This window comes from Monodon monoceros, unplaced genomic scaffold, assembly GCF_005190385.1.
Source record: "Monodon monoceros isolate NGI ecotype Baffin Bay Population unplaced genomic scaffold, NGI_Narwhal_1 Super_Scaffold_6, whole genome shotgun sequence".
NCBI classification, from domain to species: Eukaryota; Metazoa; Chordata; class Mammalia; order Artiodactyla; family Monodontidae; genus Monodon; species Monodon monoceros.
The window spans coordinates 18391545-18416404 of NW_021703783.1; the positions used below are offsets into that span (position 1 = coordinate 18391545).

Below are 24860 nucleotides of genomic sequence, written 5' to 3' on the forward strand. Positions count from 1 at the left end.
TCCTATAATAATGTCATACCTCAAGGTTTTTATTTTTAAAACAAAGATATGAATACTTTTCTGCTTATAATACTGTACAGAACTGAAATTTGATGTGAAAGCAGTTGAAAAAGGTAAGATACAAACTAGATATCAATAGCTATTATTACTACTATTTTTACTCGTATACTCATAAACAAGTGTTTCTCATTTGTAAAAGAGAAAAGGTATAAGTGGAAAGACTCAATGAGGCCCTTTGAAGTAAATGTTAAATTCAGAATATTTTCCTCATAATTTTAAATCCATATTGTTAAAGTCACTTGCAATAAATGACAATAGAGAATACAATATATCTACTAAGTATGAGGATAATTGAAAAACAAATGGCTCTTTGATTATTTCAGTGCCTTAATGTTTAAGTGTCTTGAAGACAGCTATTTGATCTTGGGGATGAAGAAGGGAGCAAGGGAGAAGGGAAGGAAAGATCATTCTTAGTAGACCAGGTTTTCAAAAATAACACTTCTGGTCCAACAACAAAAGTGATTCTTATTTTACTTACAGAAAATTTGAAAAAATCAGGAATGTGGGGACATGTAAATTTCCAACCCCATCACCTTGGCAAAATGATTGTTTATTCTTCTTCTAGTCTTTTATCTATGTACCATGGAAATGTACTTTAAAAATATCTAGATCATTCTCCATACGGTGTTTTCAAACTCGTTTTTTTTCAGGAATACTATTGTGAGCCTATCCTCATATCTTTAAATGAACAGACAATTTCAATCATCAGAGAGGCCTGTGGGTGTCTATCTGAAAGCCCAATTTGGCATGCCCTGTGTGTCTCATTTTATTGGACCATCCTGCACTAACCCCTCTACCAGAATGATGTAAAGAACACAAGACTCTCTGTTTGAAAACATGCACAGCTTTTCTAGGCTTGAAAATTAAACCATAAAAAGTTTACTGGAAAAAAAAAAAACCCTTTAAAAAGCTCCTTAAAAACTCACACCATAATTGCTCCCCACCAAGCGTGGGCACTTGCTAGCTGCAAGTAGTGGCACTGTGACAAATGTAGCAAAACTGAAAGCAGGCTATACTAAGAGAAAGAAAAAGTCTTCCACTGGCCATCTGTGAAAATAAGGCATGTGGCCATTAAATGCAGAGGCTGTAAATATACACAAACTCCATGAAGCAAATGGCAAAAAAGGACTAAACTTCAAGCTCAAACAAATCAAAATGTTTAATGCATAGTTACCACTGCTGGACGAAAACAGCTCTGATCTTTGCAGTCTGCAAACTCGGCATGTATTTCAATTAAATACCCCCAAAAAGAAAAGAAAGAAAAAGAAAGAAATGAAAAGACACAGAAGAAAACCATCTGGAACAAAAGGCTATAGACAGTCTATACTCAATTTCTAGAAACAAACAGCCCCTTTAACTTGTACCAGCCTGTCGAGAGTGTCGACTGGAATTATTGAAAGGCTGACATATAGAGTGATGGATGGGTGATGACATAATACCTATTTGCCTTTTTGTCATGGTCTTTGAAAACGGGCTGCTCGATGCTGATAATATTCACTAAGGGGTTTTCCTCTCCCCTCCTGTCCCATAAGAAGTGTTCCCTAGCTAAGACACTCAGTATTAAGAAGGTTTTATGAATGAAAAACAAAAGAAAAGAAAACCTGAGGATCAAATGCCAGCTTGCACATAAAAAACTAGTCTAGATTTTCTAATAATCTGCTGTCTAGAAAGTAGTTCTCTATCCATTTTACATACATATTTAGAGTAGAGAGACTCCAATAATAAAAAGGCAAATATTCAACTTCAGATTTTGTGTATCTTTTAATTAAAATCACCAAATAAATAATTACATAGAGATAAAAAATAATATATATTCACTTTTATAAAAAGAAAATATTAACCATTTGTGTTATTCTAATTTGTGCTCAGGTAAATTCTAACCAGAAGATTTAAAAGTTTGGGGACATTTTTGTTTGACAAACACTCACACACACAGCCCCCCCAAGGAAAAGCTCCTGTTTTGTCCCACTGTTGCAATGATCTATCTCATTTCCTCCTGAACGATTTACCTAACATAGCTTCCTCCTTCATGGAGTTTTTCCTCTTACCACTGAAATGTCTAGCTCTAATCTGACTTCTCTAATTCATTTTAGCTAAAGGCAACAACTACAAAAGCCACCCATAAATCATTAATTAATTGTAGTACCTGCCACTGAATACAAAGGCATGAGTTCCTTCATATTCACTTTTTCAAAGCAAATCTGTAGTTTACAATTCCTCACATGCCTTCTCCTTATCTAAGAGAAGGAGCATATGTTAGATAATGCTGAAGTAGATACACTGTGTCAGTTTCTGAAGAGTTAACACTGCTGGCCCCATCCATCAGATGGCCAGTGAAGCATCAGGAAAGAATGATGGATGTAAAATTATTACAGGGCTGCCATCCGATACACTTACTGCCATTTGTAACTAATGCTGGGACTGACACACTTTTTTTCATTATTAAACATCCACATGAAGTCAACATTGGTCACTGTCATTTCATGTTTGGCACTCTGTTAAGGGGAAAGAAAAGGGTTGACAATGGCAGAAAAGAGGAGGTTGTACTGGAAGGGTTTTCAAGTGCCAGAGTAATAAAATTAACCTTTGTTTACAAGTCCATCTATAATGTATGTGGTAAAACTTCTTATGAATATGACCGACACCAAAAAGAGAAACTGGTTTCATTACTGAGTAAATCATTATTTAAAATATACACATTGGGCTTCCCTGGTGGCGCAGTGGTTGAGAGTCCGCCTGCCGGTGCAGGGGACGTGGGTTCGTGCCCCGGTCCGGGAGGATCCCACATGCCGCGGAGCGGCTGGGCCCGTGAGCCACGACCGCTGGGCCTGCGCGTCCGGAGCCTGTGCTCCACAACGGGAGAGGCCGCGGCAGCGAGAGGCCCGCGTACCACACAAAAATAATAATAATAATAAATAAATAAATAAAATAAAATATACATATTATTCACTAAATTTTCATCTTATTCTATGGAAATCTGCAAAGAATTTTCACTGAACCTCAGAAGGAAAAGTAAGACATTTTCCTAGCTATTCTTACTTGCAGTTATTGATGAATGCATAGCATGTGCAAGTGTTTAGATTTCAGGTACACGGCAGGCAATTAATGTTTGATGAATAAATTCTCTACCTTAAGAAATACATGCACATATTTGTATGTTTATTTTTGTGAGTGACATCTTTTTTATATACAAGAAGTAATACAGAAGTTGGCCTTAATATGTAGAAAGTATGTGGATGAACATACATTCATTGATTTAACCTGGCACCAAACAATGTTTTCTTGTACACATTCTTGAATGTCATTTAATTCTTTCTGAAACACAGACAAGGTATAAGGCCCTGGACATGCAACAGAGAAGAACAAAAGTAGTTAGATAGATGACATCAAATGTAATCAAAACAAACCAGCTTTATGATGAAAATATTTGAGAGCTTTGGTATCATTTTTATAATGTAGCCGTGGCTGACAATGGCCTTTTCCTACCCGGTAGCCATTCTGGTCTTTCTTTTTGTCCCTGCCAATATAACCTTTGGTCTTAAGATATCCCTTAAATGTGAGGGTGATCTGGCTGCGACCTCTGTCACCCCATTGATCACCAGGGTTGATTGGCTGATCTGGATGGCTAGACAGGTGTCCCCTTTCCTGCCCCATGGATCCATGTACATCCTTCCTGGAGCTGTAAGCTCAGTGGAAGAGGATGGCCTTCCCCAATAGGGGAGGGCCCTTTTTCAGTCGAGGGTATATGAGAAGCTGTTCTGCCCTGCTAGACCCTCCAAACAAGCTCTCAAGGTCCATTCCTAGAAGAAAGTAGGCTAGTCAAGCTTCCAAGACTCAAGACACATCCAAATGAGGTGCTGCCGGTAGCGGTCTGCCTTTCTTAAAAAAAAAAGATATCCTTTGACCTCAGGAAGGATAGGATAAGGTCTCTAATTCAGTTCCAGAAAATAATTTGTGATCCATTTAAAGTGGTCTCTCTTCCTTGACCAGTAACTGTCATGAAGATGTGCAAATGACCCAGTTCTACCCAAAGGAGATGTTTATGGAAGTCAGCTTGAGGGGTGCAGTGAAATATGACTATGTGAGTGAAGACCGAACTTCAGCGAAGAGAAAATAACTTCTTTCTGAGTCTGCTGCCTTCATGGCATAGTTGTAGGTGCAGCAACATTTTGTGACTCTAAGGGAACAGCCCAGATAATCAAGTGATTTCAACCCTGACATCACTTGAACTAATGAGCTAAGGCCACCAACCTCCTACTCCTGAACTTCATTGTAGGCTAAAAGCTAATCAGTATTTGTTGAAGCTACTGTATTTAGATATCCTGATACATGTCATGACAAACATTTCTAACAGGTATTACAGCATGGGCATTATCTTTCTAGGACAACTACATTGGGTAGTGATCAGGGAAACTTCTGGTCTGTTCCTCATTGCAGTGCACTGAGTCTGTATTGTATTAGTGTTCCCTGGTAGGATCAGGACAAAAACTGAAGTTTTTATGATTTCCTATCAGGTAAGCTTATAAGGTCAGAACCTGAGTATGTAGCTGGTCAAAACCGTGCCATTTGCCATTTGGGTGTTAAAGACGCAAAGCAGGTGGTTTTTACAAAACAAATGTATGTATGAGGGTATTCTTCTGATTCTTCCTACCTGAGAAGCTTACTTATTCACCTATGACACTAATCTGTAACAGAGCTGAGTGGTAAAAGATAACATTATTTGAATATACAATCAGGCTATAATTAACCAGAGATGACAATTATAAATAACACTGCGTCCCAGAGTTTCCAAGAAACCTGACATACGCAGTTCTTGGGTATGTTGAAACACTTCCAAGAAAAGTAAAGAAATGAAAAATCTTTTAGAAGTCTTCAATTAAAATGTGTTTCAGTACGAATGACTTTCATTATGTGTTTTGGTACATACGACTGGAAAACATTTGTCCCTATCTTCACACCTCTAATTGTTTTCACTGCCCAATTACAGCTTTTCAGAATTAAGACATTCTAGTCGAGACAAGCATGTTGGTCATTTGAAATGTGAAGACAAGTTAATGTGTATAGGGCTTGTGTACTCAAGAAAACAGATCTCTGCTACAGGTTTCCAATTATCTGCATCTTGGGTCCTGCTATCTCCTTTTAGACTGACGGAAGGCATCTGGCTGAATTACTTTTCCTTCCCCCTTTCCTTTCTCCCAGCTCCTTTCTATCTTTCTCTCTCCTTCATCTTCCCCACTTCTTACATTTATTTCACATACTTTTAGGGTCTAGGAAGTTGGGAGCATGGTTTAAAGAGAGAAAAAATGTCGTCCTTTTGGGAGCGATAGTGCAAATTATAAGAGGAATTTATACATACTGTGTTTCTGTCTTTCGTTAGGGATTGTGAAGCAAAATTTCAAACCAACTACTGATCTAACTATGCTTTGGCCATGGATAAAGTTGGGCGATTATAGAAATCGATTAAAAAGGTAGGTATTAAAAAAACGATGAGGCAATATGTCTAGTGATGCTGCTTTATGTGGAAAAACAAGCAGCTACCTCTGTCGAGTCAGGTATATAACTGATCTGACATGCTCAGCAGTATGGGGTCTTAATTCAGTTCCTATAGGAATTCACACACATAAATATGCCATGATTAACAAACTCATAATTTGATCTAAACTGTAAGCTCTATAAAGGCAGAGGACATATTTTCTTGTTCAATACAGTGCCTCAAGTACACAGCACTTGTACACAGCACTGTGTACAAGTACACAGGGGTGCTAATGTTGAATAATGACTAATTAAAAGATTTAAATTGACATTATTTCATTCCCATGAGTTGCAAGACATAGATTGATCATTAATTTGGTAGAAATGCCGGCTAAGCTATTTCAACAGGAAAAGGCAACCACAGTAATTCCTGCTTCTAAGAGAGATTCAATCTCAAGTGTCAAGGGTAACACAGGGATGAACTAATTTGAATTCTCCTGCTGAAAAGGTTTACTTACGCATTACAAGAGTTTGCCAGACTATGACAATAATGGGTTTTTACATTTTTATGTTTTACAATTACAATGATACAATTTCATTTTTTAAGATTTTCACTTAAAAACCCATAAAAATGTAAGACCATAGTTGAAGATGTAACTCAACTGCGGAAAGGGCATGGTGAAGAGATCTGGGGGCACCAACTTCTTGAGAATGGAGACATCTTAATTGGCCAACAGATTCTGGCAGGTATTACTTCAGAAATAGATTTTTTTTAAAAAACAGTTACTATAATTCTACAAAAGAGAAAGGAAAATTGAAAGGAGTAGTTTTCAACAGAGGCAACTCTCACTCCTGCAACTCAAATAGGAGGTGCTAATCAGAGAAATAAAATGAAGCCTGATTGTGGAGGTGGAACAAGAAGTGGAAATAAGGTCCCTAACAATGGACAACTATGGAATAAAATGAATGCAGATGGTTCCACTCCTGTTACTTAATCAAAAGGCTGAGCAGAGTCACTGGAGCCTGCATGAAGTCATGTGTTAGAACAACAGCTGATCTGTATTAGAGAAGATTAACTTGCAGTGCCATGGTGGAGGGCCCAGGATTATTTTATGTACTCCCATTGCCTTACAAGCCGTCAGCACAATTATTGCCCTCCGATGTGAATGACTGATCTGTAACCACAGCTAAACAGCATGCTGCTTAGGGGCCTAGGAGCTTCATGAAGATGAATTTCCATACCATCAAAGCGCTTTTAATGGGCTCCCTGATCCAACCACAAGGCCTGTTTTGTAAGTATATAGAACTCAGGATGAAGGCCTCCTGTCCAAAAGGATTTGGTCGGTTGTCACTTGACAATTCCCAGCCAGCACAGGGGAGGAGAGGGGGGGAGATAGGTAGAGTTGTCTCTGCTTTGGAGGATTAAAAAAAAAAAAAAGGGTACAGATGCTTGCTGAATGCAACCAACTGCTGTATCCACAGCTGAATTCAATGCGCTTAACAAATAATGGCAATTTAGCTATGCTTGCGAGGAATAGCTTGAGTCACTTTGCATTAGCATCTGGCTGAGTGTTAAACTCATTTCTACATGGGGAGCAGAGAAAAGGAATTTCTGTTCAAGCATCCTTTCAAGAACGTTTAAATATTTGAATATAAATTCCTCTATGCTTGCTATCATTCCTTCTTAGAGCTGTCACTTTGCTGTTCCCCTTCCCTTCTGGTGCTTAGCTAGAAAATGTTCGTGCCCTTCGAGCTGCACCAGTGTTGCTCTTCTTATGTTGTGAGACTGCAAGGGATGTACACTTGACCATGCTTTGCTCTCCCCTCCAGGAACAGAACAGAACTGAAATCATTTCTCCATCCTTTTGATCCATGTTTGGACCAGAGGAAAAGTACAGTTGTGGCAAGGTCACACCTTCACTATGCAAATTGCTAGCTTCTTAGAGATTATGTGTAAAATTCCATATAAAACCTGGGAAACCAGAGCTATCCAAATTAGCAATCTGTTCATTCTGGATGACACTGTTTGACTCATAACCTTCCCATGATGATTAACTTTCAAGTTATTACTAAGTAGCTGATCATTTTTTCTCTTATCTACTATATCTATTTAGCTACAGGATTTTGAGAAAAGGGGATACAGTAACTTTAAAATTTCAATTAAAAATACCAAATATGACCAAAAGAAGTATATCACTCCAAGCATTCTATAATAACGTAATATTTTTCTGAATAAAATACAATGTAGCTTAGACAAAATAGTTTGAAATTATTATAGCTCAGATAAATCCAGAAGTTTCACTGGACTTAAGCATAATAATAGGTATAATAATAATGTCCACAATTTAAACAGCAAACTTTGTTTTATGATCAAGTCAAAACTTCCAATTGTGCAGTCACCTAAAACTTGACAGTGCTTTGCATTGGAAACATTATGACAAGCTCAGGATCTTAGATGCTGAGACTACAAGCATGGGTATCATCCAAGCTTATGCTGATTAAAGAAGATTCGGCATTTTCAGATCCAGCTCATCCCCAAATACAAGTTGAGCATCTCTGTAAAGCAAAACTTTCACTGAGGCTCAGGTATTTCAAATGCCACTTCATTTTAATACAAAGTGATGGCAGAAAAGGGGATATTAATTGTCAATAAGGTTCAGATGGATAGCAGAGAATTATAACGCTTTTCATTTCCAGATGGTTTTGATTAGGATGGGCATGAAGAGTTCTGCACTGATGGAGGGATAAAGGGTGGGAGAACTGTCATTCCAAGGATGGTGAGAAGAGAAAAAGATAAAGAAGAAAAACAGTCAGGCAATTTAAGTACTTTTGGAAAGTCAGTTATTTTAGGAACTAACCTTTTCTGCTCGGCAGTTATTGAGACCTAGACTATTCACAACAGCCACCTTCCCATCAAGCACCTGTTGTTCCCGCCGAAGCTGCTCCTTCATCTGCCGAGCTTCTTGGATTGCCTTGGTGACAGCATCATGGTCATTTAAATAACCTGAAGATGTAACAGAACGAAGGATATGTTTTGTACAAGTGCATGGATAGGTTAACCTTTCACCATAAAAATCACGTCTTTTTTGGGAATGGCTAGTGTCTGGCATGTACTAATTTCTCAATGGAATCAGTCTAAAAATGAATGAATGAATGAATGAATAATTGATGATGACTGATTCACACAGTTACATCAACATGGTGCCAAACATTTGTTATCAAAATGTAATATTTAAGTGAAATACAGCTGTTTCCACATGTTTGAAAAGAAGTTTAAAATATAATTTTTAGATAAACTTTTTTAGTTATCTGAATATTTTGTAGTGCAAAAATACAACCTGTCTTTGGTTTTTTTCCTATAAGGATCATTTGAATGTTACCATAGGATAAAGGTATTGATAATTATTACTATTAATTACTGACACTCTCATAGTATTAGAAAGGCCAATTTAGAGTTTGAGTATGGCACTATTAGGTTTGTTATATACAGAAGGAACAAATCATTGTTAACTGACTGAAAGAAGAGCATTTCCCCCCTGTATCCAACCATGGTGAAATAAACCACAGTTGGCAATGTCTTGTTACAGATACAAACTTGCAATAGTTAAGAGGCTAAATTTCAAGCACAGAATGTAACCAAGCACCTGTAATTGCTGAATAATAAATTGTGGCTACTGGGTAACTATAATCACACTTAATTCACACTCTTTTTTTTTTTTTTTTTGCGGTACGCGGGCCTCTCACTGCTGTGGCCTCTCCCCCTGCGGAGCAAAGGCCCCGGACGCGCAGGCTCAGCGGCCATGGCTCACGGGCCCAGCCGCTCCGCGGCATGTGGGATCCTCCCGGACCGGGGCACGAACCCGTGTCCCCTGCATCGGCAGGCGGACTCTCAACCACTGCGCCACCAGGGAAGCCCCTAATTCACACTCTTAATGGGATGGTCAAGTGACCAACTTGTGGCGCAACTCCACAATCCAGAGTTAGGGGGAAAAAAAAAAAAAGAAAGCTAAAATATTTCTTTTAAAAAATAACAGGTGTAAGGAGAAAGGCTAATTTTAACTCTGGTCATTTATTTATTTGATGCACATTATACTGATAATCTGCATGATTTTAGGGTAGAAGAGCGATGGGAAGGGATTGTTTTGCAAATATTGAAAGGAAAGCTAATATATCATCTTTCACTCTCCCTATCTTTTAACTAGGGCATAAAATGGCATAAACTGAATCTATAATATGAAATTGCCCAGAAAAGGGACTTGTTTGTGACATGAGGCTAAATCTAACCAGATCCATTGGTGAATGGTGACAGATGGAGGGACTGTGAGACAGAAGGCAGGCACTAATCACACATAAAATGACCGGCTTGCCTCAACATGTTCCGTGGATTCCAGCAAACTTTACACCCTAATCCATTTTTAGAACAAAAAACATCTGGGCCATAAATCCTCTAATCTGCCAAAACACGCTATTAAATCCCATGATTTGTTGAAAAACACTAAGATTAAAGAAAGGAAATATAAAATGGCTAACTGCCGTGTTAGGAAAGTGTTATTAATACTCTTTCTTTGTCTCAATTATGAATGTTCTGGTACTAAAGAGCCTTGTCTAATCATGTCAGATTACACGACCTCGTCGCATTGCTAGACTCTTCTATCTGATCTGCCAATTGCCAAAAAACCTAGAATACTTTCTTGCTGCTTAAACATTTCTATTGAAGAAGCTGATGTCAGATTAGCGCAGTGCTTCAGAGCTGGAAGGCTTCTAAATGATCCGTGTCCTTCCCCCCTTCCTATGCACAGACTGAACATCCTCCTCTGATCTCCTTAAGGCAGAAAGAGAAGTTCCAGGGTCGGTGATGGAAAAGGGGAGCCTTGAGAGCTACTATATATTTTGCTTTTCTGAGCTAAATTCATTGGAATGTATTCAAAAGAAAACATCCTTGCTCATTATAAATACAATATGAATCATAAACAACTATTTAGATCTAGGTCAGCCCTTTAGGGTTAATATGTACTTAAAATTACGGTCGTTTTGAACCTTATATTATCCTCAACATCTGGACTTGGTTCTCCTGCACAACCTTCTTAAGATATTATTCTTGAGCTCATTCTGTTCACGAACACTACCACTCTGGAAAAAAATGCAGCTCTTAAATGACAGGGATGGTCTTGGTATGTGTTCCTTTAGTAAAAGATCTTAAGAGGATCAGCCTGCTTTTCCTATCCTCTAACCCCTGTTTATGTACAACCTGGTTCCACGTGTTTTTGTAGTCTATTTAGCTTCTCCAGAGCACAAATATATTTGAAATGACTTGGCACATGACACTGAATAAAAGGATGAAATCTTTATGCTTTTTAGGCACTGTCAAGATAACACTGTGTAGGAAAAATCATTAATATAGATGCAGAAAGGATGCATCTATTACTACGAGGGTGAATAACTGACAGACATACATATGTTCTGTAATGGCTATTTCCAATGTGAGACGTGTGTTTGTGTGCAGGTGGATATAGGTGCTCACTTTAAAAGAAACATTCTTGCTTTCAGAGACTTGAATTTTAGTTAAAATGCTATATGAAATTCTAACATTGTATCTGCTGTGTTAAATCATAAAGCCGTTCACATATTACAGAGTTGAATCATAACAGGATTGTTTGCTGGTTCTTTACACTTTGTTCTCATCACAGTCACCAACTTCCCAGTTATGCTGATTCCCTCTCTCAGTAAATGGCCTCACCTCCAATTCTGGAAAGACCAATAAGGCTGAACTCTCACCTTCCTTCCCCACCCTGACTCCTACCCCAGGCTAGCTTCAAATCGATCTCCACGTATGCCCACTGCCACCTCCTGTTTCAATGAAAATGGCACTGCTACTTTTATTCAAGGCAAATCCCCCAAATTCATGCTCTAGATTTCTATATCTCTCTACTGATTATTCTCTTTCACATTTACATCATCCACTTGAACTTCTCTACTATCATTACCACCTCAACTTGTAAGTACTTAAGATTCTCCTCCTGAAACAAGCAAATAAAGTCTCTTAACTTTGTGTTGCCCTCTCGTTCCAATCCTGTTTCTTTACCTTCCAAGCCAAGCTTCTCGAAGATTCATATCATACTCTCCCATTCCTTCCTCACCCTCCCATTCCTGCTACAGTCTTGTTTCCGCTCCCCTTGCTCTTTCAAATGCCAAACCCAAGGGACACTTTCCAGTCCTGGCAGAAACAGCACTGACAATCCCTTTGTTACGGACACTCCTTCCTTCCTTGCTTCTCATCATAGCACTGGATCCTCATCTCTGACTTCTCCATCTTCATATCCTTGCCTGGGATCTTACTTCATTTGCTCCTTAGATTTGGTCCAAGGTTTCCATCACCCGAAAATAATTTGTGCTTTGGAGTTGGATAAGCCTAAATTAAAATCCTAGCATTGCTACTTACTAGCTATATAAATTGTACATATTGTTTTACCTTTCTAAATCTCACTGGTCTTATTGGTTAAATGGAATAACCTCACTAGATAAACCTGACATTGCGAAGATTAAATGAGTTAATATAGTCTCTTAGCATAATAAATGGTCCATGAAAGTCATTCAGTAACTGTCAGTTTACAAAATGGCATAGTGAAATAGGTAGAATTTGGGCATTGGATTCAGATGGATCCAGGTTTCTGCTTCTTAGGAAGTGTGATATTTGCCAAATTATAACACTTAATTTCACTGAGTTTCCATTTCTTTCAACTGTAAAATGAACATAAGGCTGATGGAAGAATTCAATGAAATAACACATGTGAAGGAGTAGATAACACTTCGTATACCTGAGGAGGCAGTAAAAAATGTTAATTCTTTTCTCTTTTTTCCTCTTTCATTTTCCCTATATGCTCATCCTCAGCAGTCTTGTTGCACGGCCTTGACCATTATGATAAAATCTGTGAGGCGGGCTTCCCTGGTGGCGCCGTGGTTGAGAGTCCGCCTGCCGATGCAGGGGACGCGGGTTCGTGCCCCGGTCCGGGAGGATCCCACATGCCGCGGAGCGGCTGGGCCCATGAGCCATGGCCGCTGAGCCTGCGCGTCGGAAGCCTGTGCTCCACAACGGGAGAGGCCACGACAGTGAGGGCCCGCGTACCGCAAAAAAAAAAAAAAAAAAAAAAATCTGTGAGGGGATATCATTTCTTATTGGCACAGAGGTTCAGTGAAATGGGAGTCACCTATTAGAGTTCAAAGGACCCCAAATGATCACTTGCTACATTTTATTCTGCCTTCATTATATATTCAGGCAGCAAGTACATCTTATGATCAGAAGGAAGTGTTCAGGAGAGGTTTGGTGAGCTTCTTAGAGGGAAAATGGGAGGGCAAAGGCCAATATGGCTTCCAGTTAGTGCCTCAAATGAGATTTGGGAAATGCAGGTTAGGGATCATTAATGTAAGAAATATATGAGAGTCTGTGACTGTGTTCAATTTACCACAATTTGATTTTTTTTTATACCTTGGTGTTTCTTCCTAACCATAACCAACAAAATTCTCAAAATTAAAATGGTCCCCGTTATATATTTTCAGGGGCAGAAAAAGATGGACAAACTGGAAAGTCCAATCTTAGAGGGGATAAAATCTAAACAGAAAGAGTGAGTAAACGGCTGCTCCACAAGGGAAGAGCCTGTTAAAAGGTAGAAGGAAAAACAGTAAACTCCTTGTAATGGGTTGAATTGTGTCTCTCAAAAAGATATGTGTGTGCCCTAAGCCCTGGTATCCGTGAACGTGTCCTTATTTGGAAACTGAGTCGTTGTAGATGTTTAAATTAAGGATCTTGAAATGAGATCACGCTGGATTTACAGTGGGCCTTAAATTCAATGATTCGTGTTCTTCTAAGAGAAAGGAGATTTGACACATAGACACAGGGGAGAAGGCCACGTGAGCATGGAGGCAGACACTGGAGTTGTAAGCCAAGGAACACCAAGGATTGCCAGTAGCCTCTAGGAGCTGGGAGAGAGGAACGGAACAGATTCTCCCTCAGAGCCTCCAGAAGGAACTAACCCTGCTGACACTCTGACTCTGGATTTCTTTCTAGCTTCCAAATAGTAACAGAATAAATTTGCTTTAAGTGACCCAGTTTATAGTAATTTGTTGTGGCGGCCTTCCAAACCAACATGTGGCAATTGGTCTTAAGGATGCTCCTAACACTCAAGGGGTGATCCCAAGGACTGTAGAATACCTACCGCCTGCTTCAAACCCTTTCTGATTTCCAGGTACACATATCTACCAAGCTTCTCTACTGGAATGTCCCATGCAGCATGGCTAGCACAGAATTTATCATCTTCCTACTACCTCAATCTGTTCCTTCTACATTCCATATTCCCTTTCCAGTTGCCCATCCAGTCACTTGGGAGCCGTCTAAGATACCTCCTTCACCCTATGTACAAAAGACAACCAAGCTCTGGAGTTATGCCTCCTCCTCAGCTCTCAAATGTGCTTTTTCTCGATCCCCACTGGCCTTTGCTTTCGCTAAAGCCACCTCGTATCTCACTTGGGCTAATGCCTTCACCTCTTAACTCGCTTCCCTATCTTTAAGCTTACATCCCTTGAATGTATCTCCTACTCTTCTTCCAGATAAAGCATTCCGAGATATTCCAAAAAAGGGAATTTGAATCACGTCACTTTACCTGATTAAAAGCCCATCTCTTACTACCCTAGTGCTTAAAGGAGCATTTCATAAGTTGACGATCTGTAAGTTCTGTGAAAAAATAATTCCATGTTCAAAAAAGTGTGGGAAACACTAAATTAAAGTTAAAAAGGTTTCTTCATTGCATGTATTCTCAAAATCTTGAATATGTTAATGTGCACTGTGAATCTTCCAGAGATAACAACAGTAGGTAGAGTTTCCCAAATAGCCTGGAACAAGAAACGCTAATGTTTCCCCCCAAAACATCATTCTGGGATAAATTCCAAACACTTTAAAATGGCCTAAAAGTCTCATGATATCAACTCTGCTTATCCTTCCTGCATCATTTCCTGCTGGTCTCTCAAGACCTCTGTGCTTAAGCTGCACAGAACTATTTCCTGTTCCAGGGACCCGCCCTCCTCTTCACCCCTCCTCTGTGTCCCAAGCTTTTTTCTTATACTGAAATAGTGGCTTTCTGGTGTGTCTGGGAATTTACTCAAGTGTCACCCCTTCTGTAAGGGCCTTCCTGACATGCCCTAGACATGCTCCTTGGCAACCTTCGTACTTCCCATCTGCATGCTCCTGTAAAACCCTGGAGATGCTTTTATTGTCACATGGTCTTTTGTTTTCCTAAATTTATCTTTCACGCCAATCTATGAGTTATTTGAGGGCATTTTTCTTCTTTCAGTCTTTTATTCCTTTGGCCCGTAGTAAGGTCTGTTGAAGGAATAAATGCATATTTCTAAGTTGAAAGTAGCTAACTTTATAATTCCAAGTTCACTGATTATCTATGTCGTCATCATATCAGTGGAAGCCTGAACCATGTGACACAGATTTCTTAAAATTCATGGATTTAAAGGATGCTATCAGGGTAATACAAATTCTTATTTACTTCATTTAATTATTTTATGTAGGACTTTTCAGCTGTAGTAAAAGTAAGGGCACATGAGTTTCAAGTAATTTTCAACAAATAATAATTTTTTCTTCTATTTTTTGAGGTCACTTAATCATCATCAAAGTTTTGGCACCCTGATATGTAGCCATTTCTTCATCTGTGAAAATTCTTGAGAATTAGATAATAAACGTGAAAGCAATTTGTAAACTGTAAAGCGCTAGGCAAATATTAATTGTCAGCTGTTAAATAATACCCCTAACTTCCTGATAATCCAATGGCTTTCTGTGAAATGGTTACAATATTGTTCAATAACCCAAACTCATAGAAGTTTTTTTCTCATTTAAAAAATGTAAATTAATGAAATTTTAAGGTAAAATCCTCCTTCACGTCATCATATTTTAAATTAGCAAGTTGTAGAAATAAAATATCACATTACTGGACTTGAAAATATTTCCCTTAACTTTACTGAATCAATGTGTGTCTCCTACATTTGCTCAGTGAAGTTTTAATTTTCATGTACTAATGGCTCTGAGGAATGAAGGGCAAGAACAGTATGTTCCAGTATCTTCCAAAGACATGACAGAACAAAAACTGCAGGTATCTAAAGCCTCAGTCCTAGACTTTCATCTGCTTATCCTCCAGACTTAGCAAAATGTATGGCATAGAGAAGATATTCAATACTCATTTATGGGATGAATGAGGGAAAGGATAAATAGATGACTGAGAAGAACATCTAAGGCAGAGAGGCTGCCAAGAGGCAACAACTAAAAAGCAAGCAAGCAACCCAGAGACTATGACTGTAAGTCCTCAACCTCCACTGGCTGTGAGTTTGAGCAAGTTACTAGGTGATCATGTACATTTGTTTTCTTAAAATTAAAATAGAGGTAATAACCACAGGACTGTCTACATTGGGACAGGGACTTAGAATCCCTGGGTAAGCACTTAACTTCTTTTTTTTTTTTCTTTTCACCCTTGGGATTATTTTTAATTGGAAAAATAGCCCACAATTATACATGGACTTTCTTTCCATAAGAAAATACATATTTAAAAAAATATTTTGTTAGGGCTTCCCTGGTGGCGCAGTGGTTGAGAGTCCGCCTGCCGATGTGGGGGACACGGGTTCGGGCCCCAGTCCGGGAAGATCCCACATACCGCGGAGCGGCTGGGCCCGTGAGCCATGGCCGCTGAGCCTGCGCATCCGGAGCCTGTGCTCCGCAACGGGAGAGGCCACAACAGTGAGAGGCCCGCGTTCCGCAAAAAAAAAAAAAAAAAATTTTGTTAAATACAAGCCCTGGGTGTTACACAACTGCTGACTCAATTTCAATCTGTCCTGGGCTGGGAATCAGAAAGAAGATTCATAGGACACAAGATATACCCAGTTCACTTAAATTCAAAGCACACAAACCAAGTGTCAATAGTATAGCATTAAGCTAAACAGCAATGGCATCAGGAGTTCTTGAGACATCTCAGGTGCAGATGCTAGGCCCTCGGCCTCGGGAGGACTATTCCATTGCAAGAGATGAAACTGAAGTGCACGGGGTTCACTTCAATTTAGGAATGAAGTCCCTCTCATCCCTCACCTAACTTTTATACTATTCCAAATAACTCTTCTTGGAGAACAAAGTACTTAGCTTCTCTAGGCCTCAGTTCCTTACCTGGAAAATAACAATTTCTGACTAGATGACAGGTATATTTGCTCTGTCTAGTTAAAGGTCTACGATTCTAAAATAAGCTGCAGTGAAAAAATAGACTAAAAATGCTTTGATAAAAGTTTAGAGTGTTATATATATGCACAGCATAGGTTGAAAAGGCCAATAAGGGAAAGATAACATCTGGTCAAAAGATTCTAAAATTACCCATCATTCTTCTGAACTATTCATGCTTTTTAAGGAGCTTTCTTTGGAGCTGCCTATCAATTGCATACCATACAAAAGCATTCTTATAGAATACATTGTAATATTGCTCACCAACCTCAAAAACTCACTTTCTTTATTTGTAGCTAATAGATATATAGCAAAGAGCCGCATGTCATTAACGATAACTTAAGTTATCTTTTGGTTCACGGTTTTCCATGGATTATTAATGGCATAACACATTAATTCTTCTTTCAGGGGTGACCTTTACAACACCACTAATGCTCACAGCTTTTATCCAACTACCTTATTACTCATTACAGTTTCAGCTTTCAACATCTGTATTTGTTGAAAAGAGAAAAGTAAATTGTAGTGGCATCAAATCCTTGGAAAATATGTGGGATGTGTATGTGGCGGAGGGACATTTCAGGGAAAAAAAAAATAAGAGAAGTTTTAGTAGTGGAAAAAGTCAGATGATAAATGTCATTAAATACATTCTTGTCCTTCTAAAATATTTTGTCATATTGAATCCTTGGAATGCTGAAGTAAAAAAATCCTCACGTGACAAAAAATGCAAATATATTAGTTATTCCCTTAGTTAAATATTCCAGTTCTGGGGATATTACAAAAGTAGCTCATATACCAACACTGTGATATTTATGAGCTTTCGTGTCTATTAGGCGAGTGAATCATTCTTGCCAAATAAAATATCTTTCACGTTCTTCGGACATGAAAACAAATCTTATCTTGGTGTCCATTTAGGATGTTGAGCAGAGTTAACAGAGAGATCATAACAGAATGGTGCACACGATAAAAAGAACACACATGCCCCAAACCATTTTCAAACTTCTCAAAACCTCAGGTTTCGCTGTTGCTTTTCTCACTGCTGCCCCACTGGCCCAGACTGACTTCCCCTTTGCAAATAATCTGGAATTTAACGTTGTAGAGATAGAAGCATTTGAAATACACTCCTTCAGCTTTCCTTCTGTCCATCCCACAATTTCTCTGTAACTTTACCTCTTTTTTCCTCATTTCCTTCAGTCTTAGAGAAAAGAGGCGGCATTTCTTCTTTCCAAAGGTAATCCTCTCTCATTTCTTCTTGCTCTGTCATCACCCATGCACTCTTTCGTATCTATAGATCTCTCCAACTCACCTTTGTTTATATATATATACACATGATTTCCTATTCTAAAACCTGCCTCTACTCAGCCTTCTCAAAATACGATCCCTTCTCAACCCCAAGGTTACAAAAAGACCGACCCATATATCAGCTGCACTTTCTGTCCTCGTGTTCTTCAAATCCTTCTAACTGATGTTCTGCTAAACCATTCTACAAAATCTCTCTGTTACAGTCGACATGGCCACAACCTCCAGCTAAATCCTAAGGCGTTTCTTCTTCACGTTCTTTAACTTTTCTACGGAAGATGACACCATTGAATAACCCCTCCTTTTTCAAACTTTAATGTGTCCTAGGTAAACAGGCCATTGTCTTATCTTCATTCTTATTCTAAGATCCTCAATTGTTCTTCATCAGCTTTCCCCCTAACAAAAGCGTGGTGCTTTAAAAATATGTTCAAAGATACTTTGATATTCCTTCCTTCAGAGTTGGAGCCTAATTCCCCTTTCTTTGAGTTGGGCTGGACTTAGTGATTCTCTTATAATGAAAAGAATAAAGTAGAGCTGACTGTGTGTGACTTTGGAGACCAGATCGTAAAAGGCAGCATGGCTTTCTCTCTGCTCTCCCTCCTGGACCACTCACTCTGGGGAAAGTAAGCTGTCATGCTATGAGCAGCTCTACGGAAAGACCCACGTAGCAAAGAACTGAGGTCTTCAGCCAACAGCCATGCGAGTAAGTCATCTTGGAAAAGGATTGTCTGTCTCCAGTAAAGTCCTAGGCCCTGGCTTCCATCTTGACTGGAACCGTAAGAGAGACCCTAAGCCAGGACCACCCAGCTAAGCTGCTTCCAGATCCTGACCCTTAGAAGCTATGAGATAATAAATGTTGGCTGTTTTAAGCTGGTGAGATTTAAGTTAGTTAGTTACACAGTAAGAGATAACTAATACAGCAGGTAATACCTGTGATTCTTTACCCCACTTCATTTCTTACCATATGCTTCTTATATTCTTATTTGCTCTGATGGCTTCCAGAACCTCATTACGGAATAATTTCCATGTCTAAAATTCTAGCACCTCTTTCACATATCAGATTTGCATTGACAATGTCCTCCTGAACTTCTCTATCTAAATGGCTTCTTAAGTTTCAAATTCAACACATACTGAATTTTTATGTTTACGTCTTCCCCCAAACCTGCTTCCACTCTGGTCTTCTCTTTCACAGTTCAGGGAGGCACTATTCTGTCTATTTTATAAATTCAAAATCCCAGACTCTTATGTCTCCAGCTTGAACCTCACCCGGTACGTTCCACTGTGGATAAGTTACCTCAATTCTTCTTTAATGATACCTCTTCAATCTATTCTCTCCTTTGTTTTATCATTGCTTATTTCTATTTCGTGTAACTTACTCTTGTCCTACGCTAAAACAATGACTTCCCTGATTCCAGTCCCTTTCTGCTGTCACTACTCTTCTTAAAGTTCCAATCAGATGGGTGTCTGGAGAAAAAGTCAAAAATGTCTTAGGATAGCATCAAATCAGATTCCATCTACCTCTTCCAGTTTTAACTCTGATCACTTTCCACTACACTCATTAGCCAAATCAGTGCATTTCTCAAAAAGATGATATTTTACTCTGGGTTCTGTTTTACAGCCTAAAATGCCTAGGGATGCATCTCTTCTTCAAGGCTCCATTTGAATCAGCCTATCCTTCAACCTTCCCAAATAGAATCTAATACTCTCCCCTTCTTGACTCTAGCATTGTTATCTGTGCTCTGGAATAGCACTCACAATAGGTGCTTTGTACTATTAAGATACATGACTTCCCCCCAACTAAGCCCTAGCCGGGGTTTGTGCTAGCTGGTCTGTGCTAGCTTCCTCATAAAACTGTACGAAAATAATAAGCATCAATAAATGTGGGTTGAAGTAAGCACTGGGGTGGCCAAAAAGTTCGTTCGGGTTTGCTGTATGATGTTATGAAGATCCCAAACGAACTGTTTGGCCAACCCAACATTTACAGTCTAATTTACGTGTTACTAAACTAAAACTACTGGAATTTCTTAAAAGTTAGCTTATAGAAGCATTTTCTAGTGTTTGCTTACTCTACTAAAATGACAATTATGGAGAAGCAAAGAGACCGACTTTTTATAATACTTTGGTGTGTACAAGTTAAGTTTCAAGCAACTCAGAACTGAGAAAAAATTGACATCCTGATGGTTGACTGACTGCTGATCCACGCAGAATGTATTTCATCATTTTGTATACTTTGTACACATCACACAAAATGGAAATAAATTTAAATGACTGAAAAGGCGAGTCACCTAACAACAACAATCTGGAACCATTGCTCTCTGTGATTAGTCAGGCCTCTTTTTCATAAACTTAAGAACATCAGTTATATCAACAAATGTAACCAGTTCAATTAGATTCTCAGGGGGACATTATAACTCGGACTTCAGTTATAAATTTCAATTGCATGTTTAAAACAGACCTATGAGGTTCATCATATTGAAACTCTCCTATGGAACTAAAGCCATGCAGAGGGTATGAGTGATTTGCCATTAAAAGATGCTTTCATTCAAATGCCATAAACAGAAAATCAGCAAGAACAAAAGAAACAGAACTTACCTATTGTGCTAACTCTGGCTGAAGGACTAGCTAATGATGCTGGGACAGAGGCTTTGAGGGGGCCTGCCCCACTGTTTATTCTCAGAGCTGGCATATGGGGAGAGGTGGGTGATGTGGGTGATTTGCCATCAGAGGTCTTGGGTTTAGCTGATAGGTTCAGTGGCTGTGCCACTTCATCCTGCAATGATCATTAGAACATGAGCTGTGATAAGGAAAGTCTGATTAAAAATGCCTAGAAAAACACAGGTATACTGCCTGTCATTTCCCATCAAATACTCTACCAGTGATCTTAACATTCAGTCTGAACATTACAGTGTTTGGTTAGCTGTCAACAACGGCACTTTCAACTACATATCATAAAAAAACCTTTGGTATAAGAGAAAGTACATGTGCACTCAACTATCCAGAAAGCATATAACTGATGACACCTGTAAGAAATATTCTTAAAGAAGATAATATTTGTACTATTCATTTTTATTGAGAGACAATGCATAATTCGCATGAAACTATGATGTAGATTATTTTTTTTTCAATCTCCAAAGAATAGGTGTTGAGTCCCAAGCATCTTTGGACCCTGGTGCTTAGGGTACCCAGAACATCCCATCATGGAGGAGCTAAATGGTGTGTACCTCTGATTAGAACTGTTCTCCAAATTAAATACAAAAAAGAAGAAAACTTTCTAACTTTCTTAGAAAATAATCTTTTCTCCTAGGTTTCACAGAAACACTTTAGGGTTTCATCTAAAAATAAACATAATTAGCATTATATTAATATATACTATTTATTTATATGCAACACTGTTCTAAACACTTAACATTACATTTTTAAAAATCCAGATTTGTTTTCCAAATTTTCCTTACAGTGCACTACATGGTAGCATGAAGAGCTGCATGTGGTCAGCTCAGCATGTATGGCAATTTCCAATTTTTCTAGGCTCGAATAGGTCAAGTTTACATAGTTTACATTCTATTTTATACCTTTCTCCACTAGCCCTTATGTAAGTTCATATGTAAAATTTATGGATACAATTATCACTAAAATGTCTATCACAATATATAAGATCAGATAATCTTAACATTATATTACTTTTCTTTCACTGCAAAGAGAGTTATTCTTTTCTTGTGCTCTAAAATTGGAATATTGTGTCATTTGTACTTTATTGTTTACCTTATATCCAATTTTACATAGGTATTATTGGAGAACAAAAATTTAGTATCCACTTAGGTTCATCTTCAGGAGTTAAGAACATAAAATATCTATCAGTAATAGCAGGATTACTTGTTGAAAGTGGAACAATTTAGAATCAAATGGTGTGATGTGGTGACATGGAAACATATTAATTAATGTGTATAAAATTTGAGGTATATATTTACCCCAAAGCGTTGAAATAAATCACTTTACAAAAGTGGTAAAAAATGGTATATAATATGATATTTCAAATTTATATTTTAAAAAATGATTTATTGTTATTTGATTCCATGGTTAGCTTCACTTAGGAAACCTATGAACAGGCCAGGGAAAATTAGACTTGAACATTTTTTTTCAATTCTATTTTCTGTCTCAGAGAAAATAACAATTATTTGAAAACCCATGAGGTAATTCAAATGGCAATCCGGGATCATGTTAGATGCATAATAAATTACTGACCATGATATCAAATTTATATGAATTCACAGAATCTTGGAAGGAAGTAAAATAATTCCATGACTGGCTCAATATACAATTTTGAACTAAGCATTTTAAAAACTACAGGGCAAAAATCACTTCCAGATCTTTCAACATTTAGTTGAGCTAGTCAGCCATAATCCTTATATATGATGGCAGATCCCCAGGAATATTGTCTTTTCTTCCTATACTCCAGTATGGATGAGAGCTTCTCAAAATGCGATCCTTGAACTGGTACCATCAGCATCACCTGGGAATTTGTTAGAAAAGCAAATTCTCAATCTTAGAAACTTTGGAGGTAGGTTCCAGCAACCTGCGTTTTAACAAGCATTCCCAGGTGATTCTGATGCATACTAACATTTCAGAGACAATGCCTTATATAGTATAAAGGGAGATTACTAAAAATTTTTATTTACTAGGCTTCAAAACCCTTTAAAAATCTTCCTTAATATAAGGAGGTAACATTAAAAATATGTAATGTTATCTCAATCTTTAAAATTTTATCAGAACATATCATATGCTAATAATAATAAATGAAAAGGTATATGCATAATAAACAAAATGCTACTGAGATTCAGTGGGCCGATAAGGATTAGAATTCAGATTTTCTCCCCCTTATTCAGCCTAAATATCCTGTCATATCAGAGCTTTATCAACTATTTACTATGCAACTGTAAATATTCTAGGCACTTTTTCCCTTATGAAAGTTGTACCTGCTTAGTACTTTCTATATGAAACTACAGGCTTTTGTCATGATAGCCTGAAAACGTCTTTTGACAGCATCAAAACTCTTAGAAAAGTCTTGAGGGGATACTTGGAGAAATTACAGGTCGCTGTTCCACTTGACTGTGCAGAAAGAAAGGAACATATTCCCAGAGTTGCAACAGAGATTTATGAGTACAGAGGAAATCGAGTGTGAGTGTGTGTACTGGAGGAGAGGTGGTGTCCATGAAGATGATGCAGACGTGGGTGCTGATGGGGTGAAATGTCATACGCTTAGCTTTAGGCATTAAGAACTATTACATGCGGTTGAGTCCGCCTGCCGATGCAGGGGACATGGGTTCATGCCCCAGTCCGGGAAGATCCCACATGCCGCGGAGCGGCTGGGCCCATGAGCCATGGCTGCTGAGCCTGTGCGTCCGGAGCCTGTGCTCCGCAACGGGAGAGGCCACAACAGTGAGAGGCCCACGTAACGCAAAAAAAAAAAAAGAAAAAGAACTATTACATGCGCATACTAAAAAATGACTACCGAAAGCACTGATTAGAGTGAGAGACCCACGGGAAATCTTAATATTCTCCTGTATTCGAGGCAGCACAGAAGTCTGAAAGCCAAAAAGTGCAAAGCCCCAAGGACATAATAGAGGTTGACAGTTCCAAAGTTGATAGAAATGTCATTCAAAATTGCCCTTTCATTCTCTTTCATTGTGTGACCAGGCTAATAGTATATTAATAAGAACCCACATGCTTGATCCTTATACTGGTAACTATATGAATAATTTTGACCCATTATATGATATTATTTAACAATTTGCTTCTTTTCATAATTTACTACTGAGCTACTATACCAAATGCCCATTATTCATGAAGAACACAAAAATTACAGAAGTTTCCCATTTTCTATTAATTATTTTTCATTTGACTAGATGAAAATTTAAAAACCCTAGCTGTAAAATGGAACTGGACTATTTATTTATGACATGCATTCTCATAATTATGAATATGCACAATAAACGCAAAAGGTAAGGTTTTTTCTACATTGTTTTTTCATTTGCGGTATCTTATTATTTAGGAAAAATGTGAAAGCTTAGCATGATTAACCAGTATTCTTAACAAATAAAACATACACTGGTGGCGCAGTGGTTGAGAGTCCGCCTGCCGATGCAGCGGACACGGGTTCGTGCCCCGGTCCAGGAAGATCCCACATGCTGCGGAGCGGCTGGGCCCGTGAGCCATGGCCGCAGAGCCTGCGCGTCCGGAGCCTGTGCTCCGCAACGGGAGAGGCCACAACAGTGAGAGGCCCGCGTACTGCAAAAAAAAAAAAAAAAAAAAAATATATATATATATATATATATATATATATAAATACTTTACATGTAAAAAATGTAAGTAATTTTCAAGGTCAGGAAAGCAGTGGGAAAGATAGTATTTCTATCAAGTACACTGTCAGGCAGTGAGGAAAGCGATTCCCTTTTAATTGTCCACGTGTTGAATGATGTTGTCAGTTGAAAACTTTTGGAAATAGCACATTTCATACTTATTTCATTTATACAGAAAGTAATAGTTAAGAAGAATCCTACGTAGCTGTTGAGTAGCTCTAAACTTGTATATGATAATTATAAGGCAAGCATTTAAGCTTAAGGAAATGTGTAAGCTAGGGTAAGCAAGTTTTAACTAGCTGAAGTCTATATTCTACATAGCTATGGAATCACTATAAATATTTCAAATCATTTATTTAATCTTTAATACTGTGAAGTCATGAATAACCTCAGAAAGGAAACTAATGCTCAGAAAGTTCTAATGAAAT

At 38.3% G+C, this 24860-nt stretch overlaps 1 protein-coding gene across 12 annotated transcripts in view; it reads right to left on the bottom strand.

Moving 5' to 3' along the window:
• SOX5 (SRY-box 5) overlaps nucleotides 1-24860 on the bottom strand; it is a 999335-nt gene that overhangs the window by 23429 nt on the left and 951046 nt on the right. For all 12 annotated transcript variants that reach the window (XM_029204642.1, XM_029204643.1, XM_029204639.1 and 9 more), the window contains 2 exons: nucleotides 20672-20849; nucleotides 8391-8536 (listed from right to left, as the gene is read on the bottom strand). In XM_029204642.1, coding sequence (XP_029060475.1) covers nucleotides 8391-8536; nucleotides 20672-20849 — 324 coding nt within the window. The remainder of the gene's footprint in view (nucleotides 1-8390; nucleotides 8537-20671; nucleotides 20850-24860) is intronic.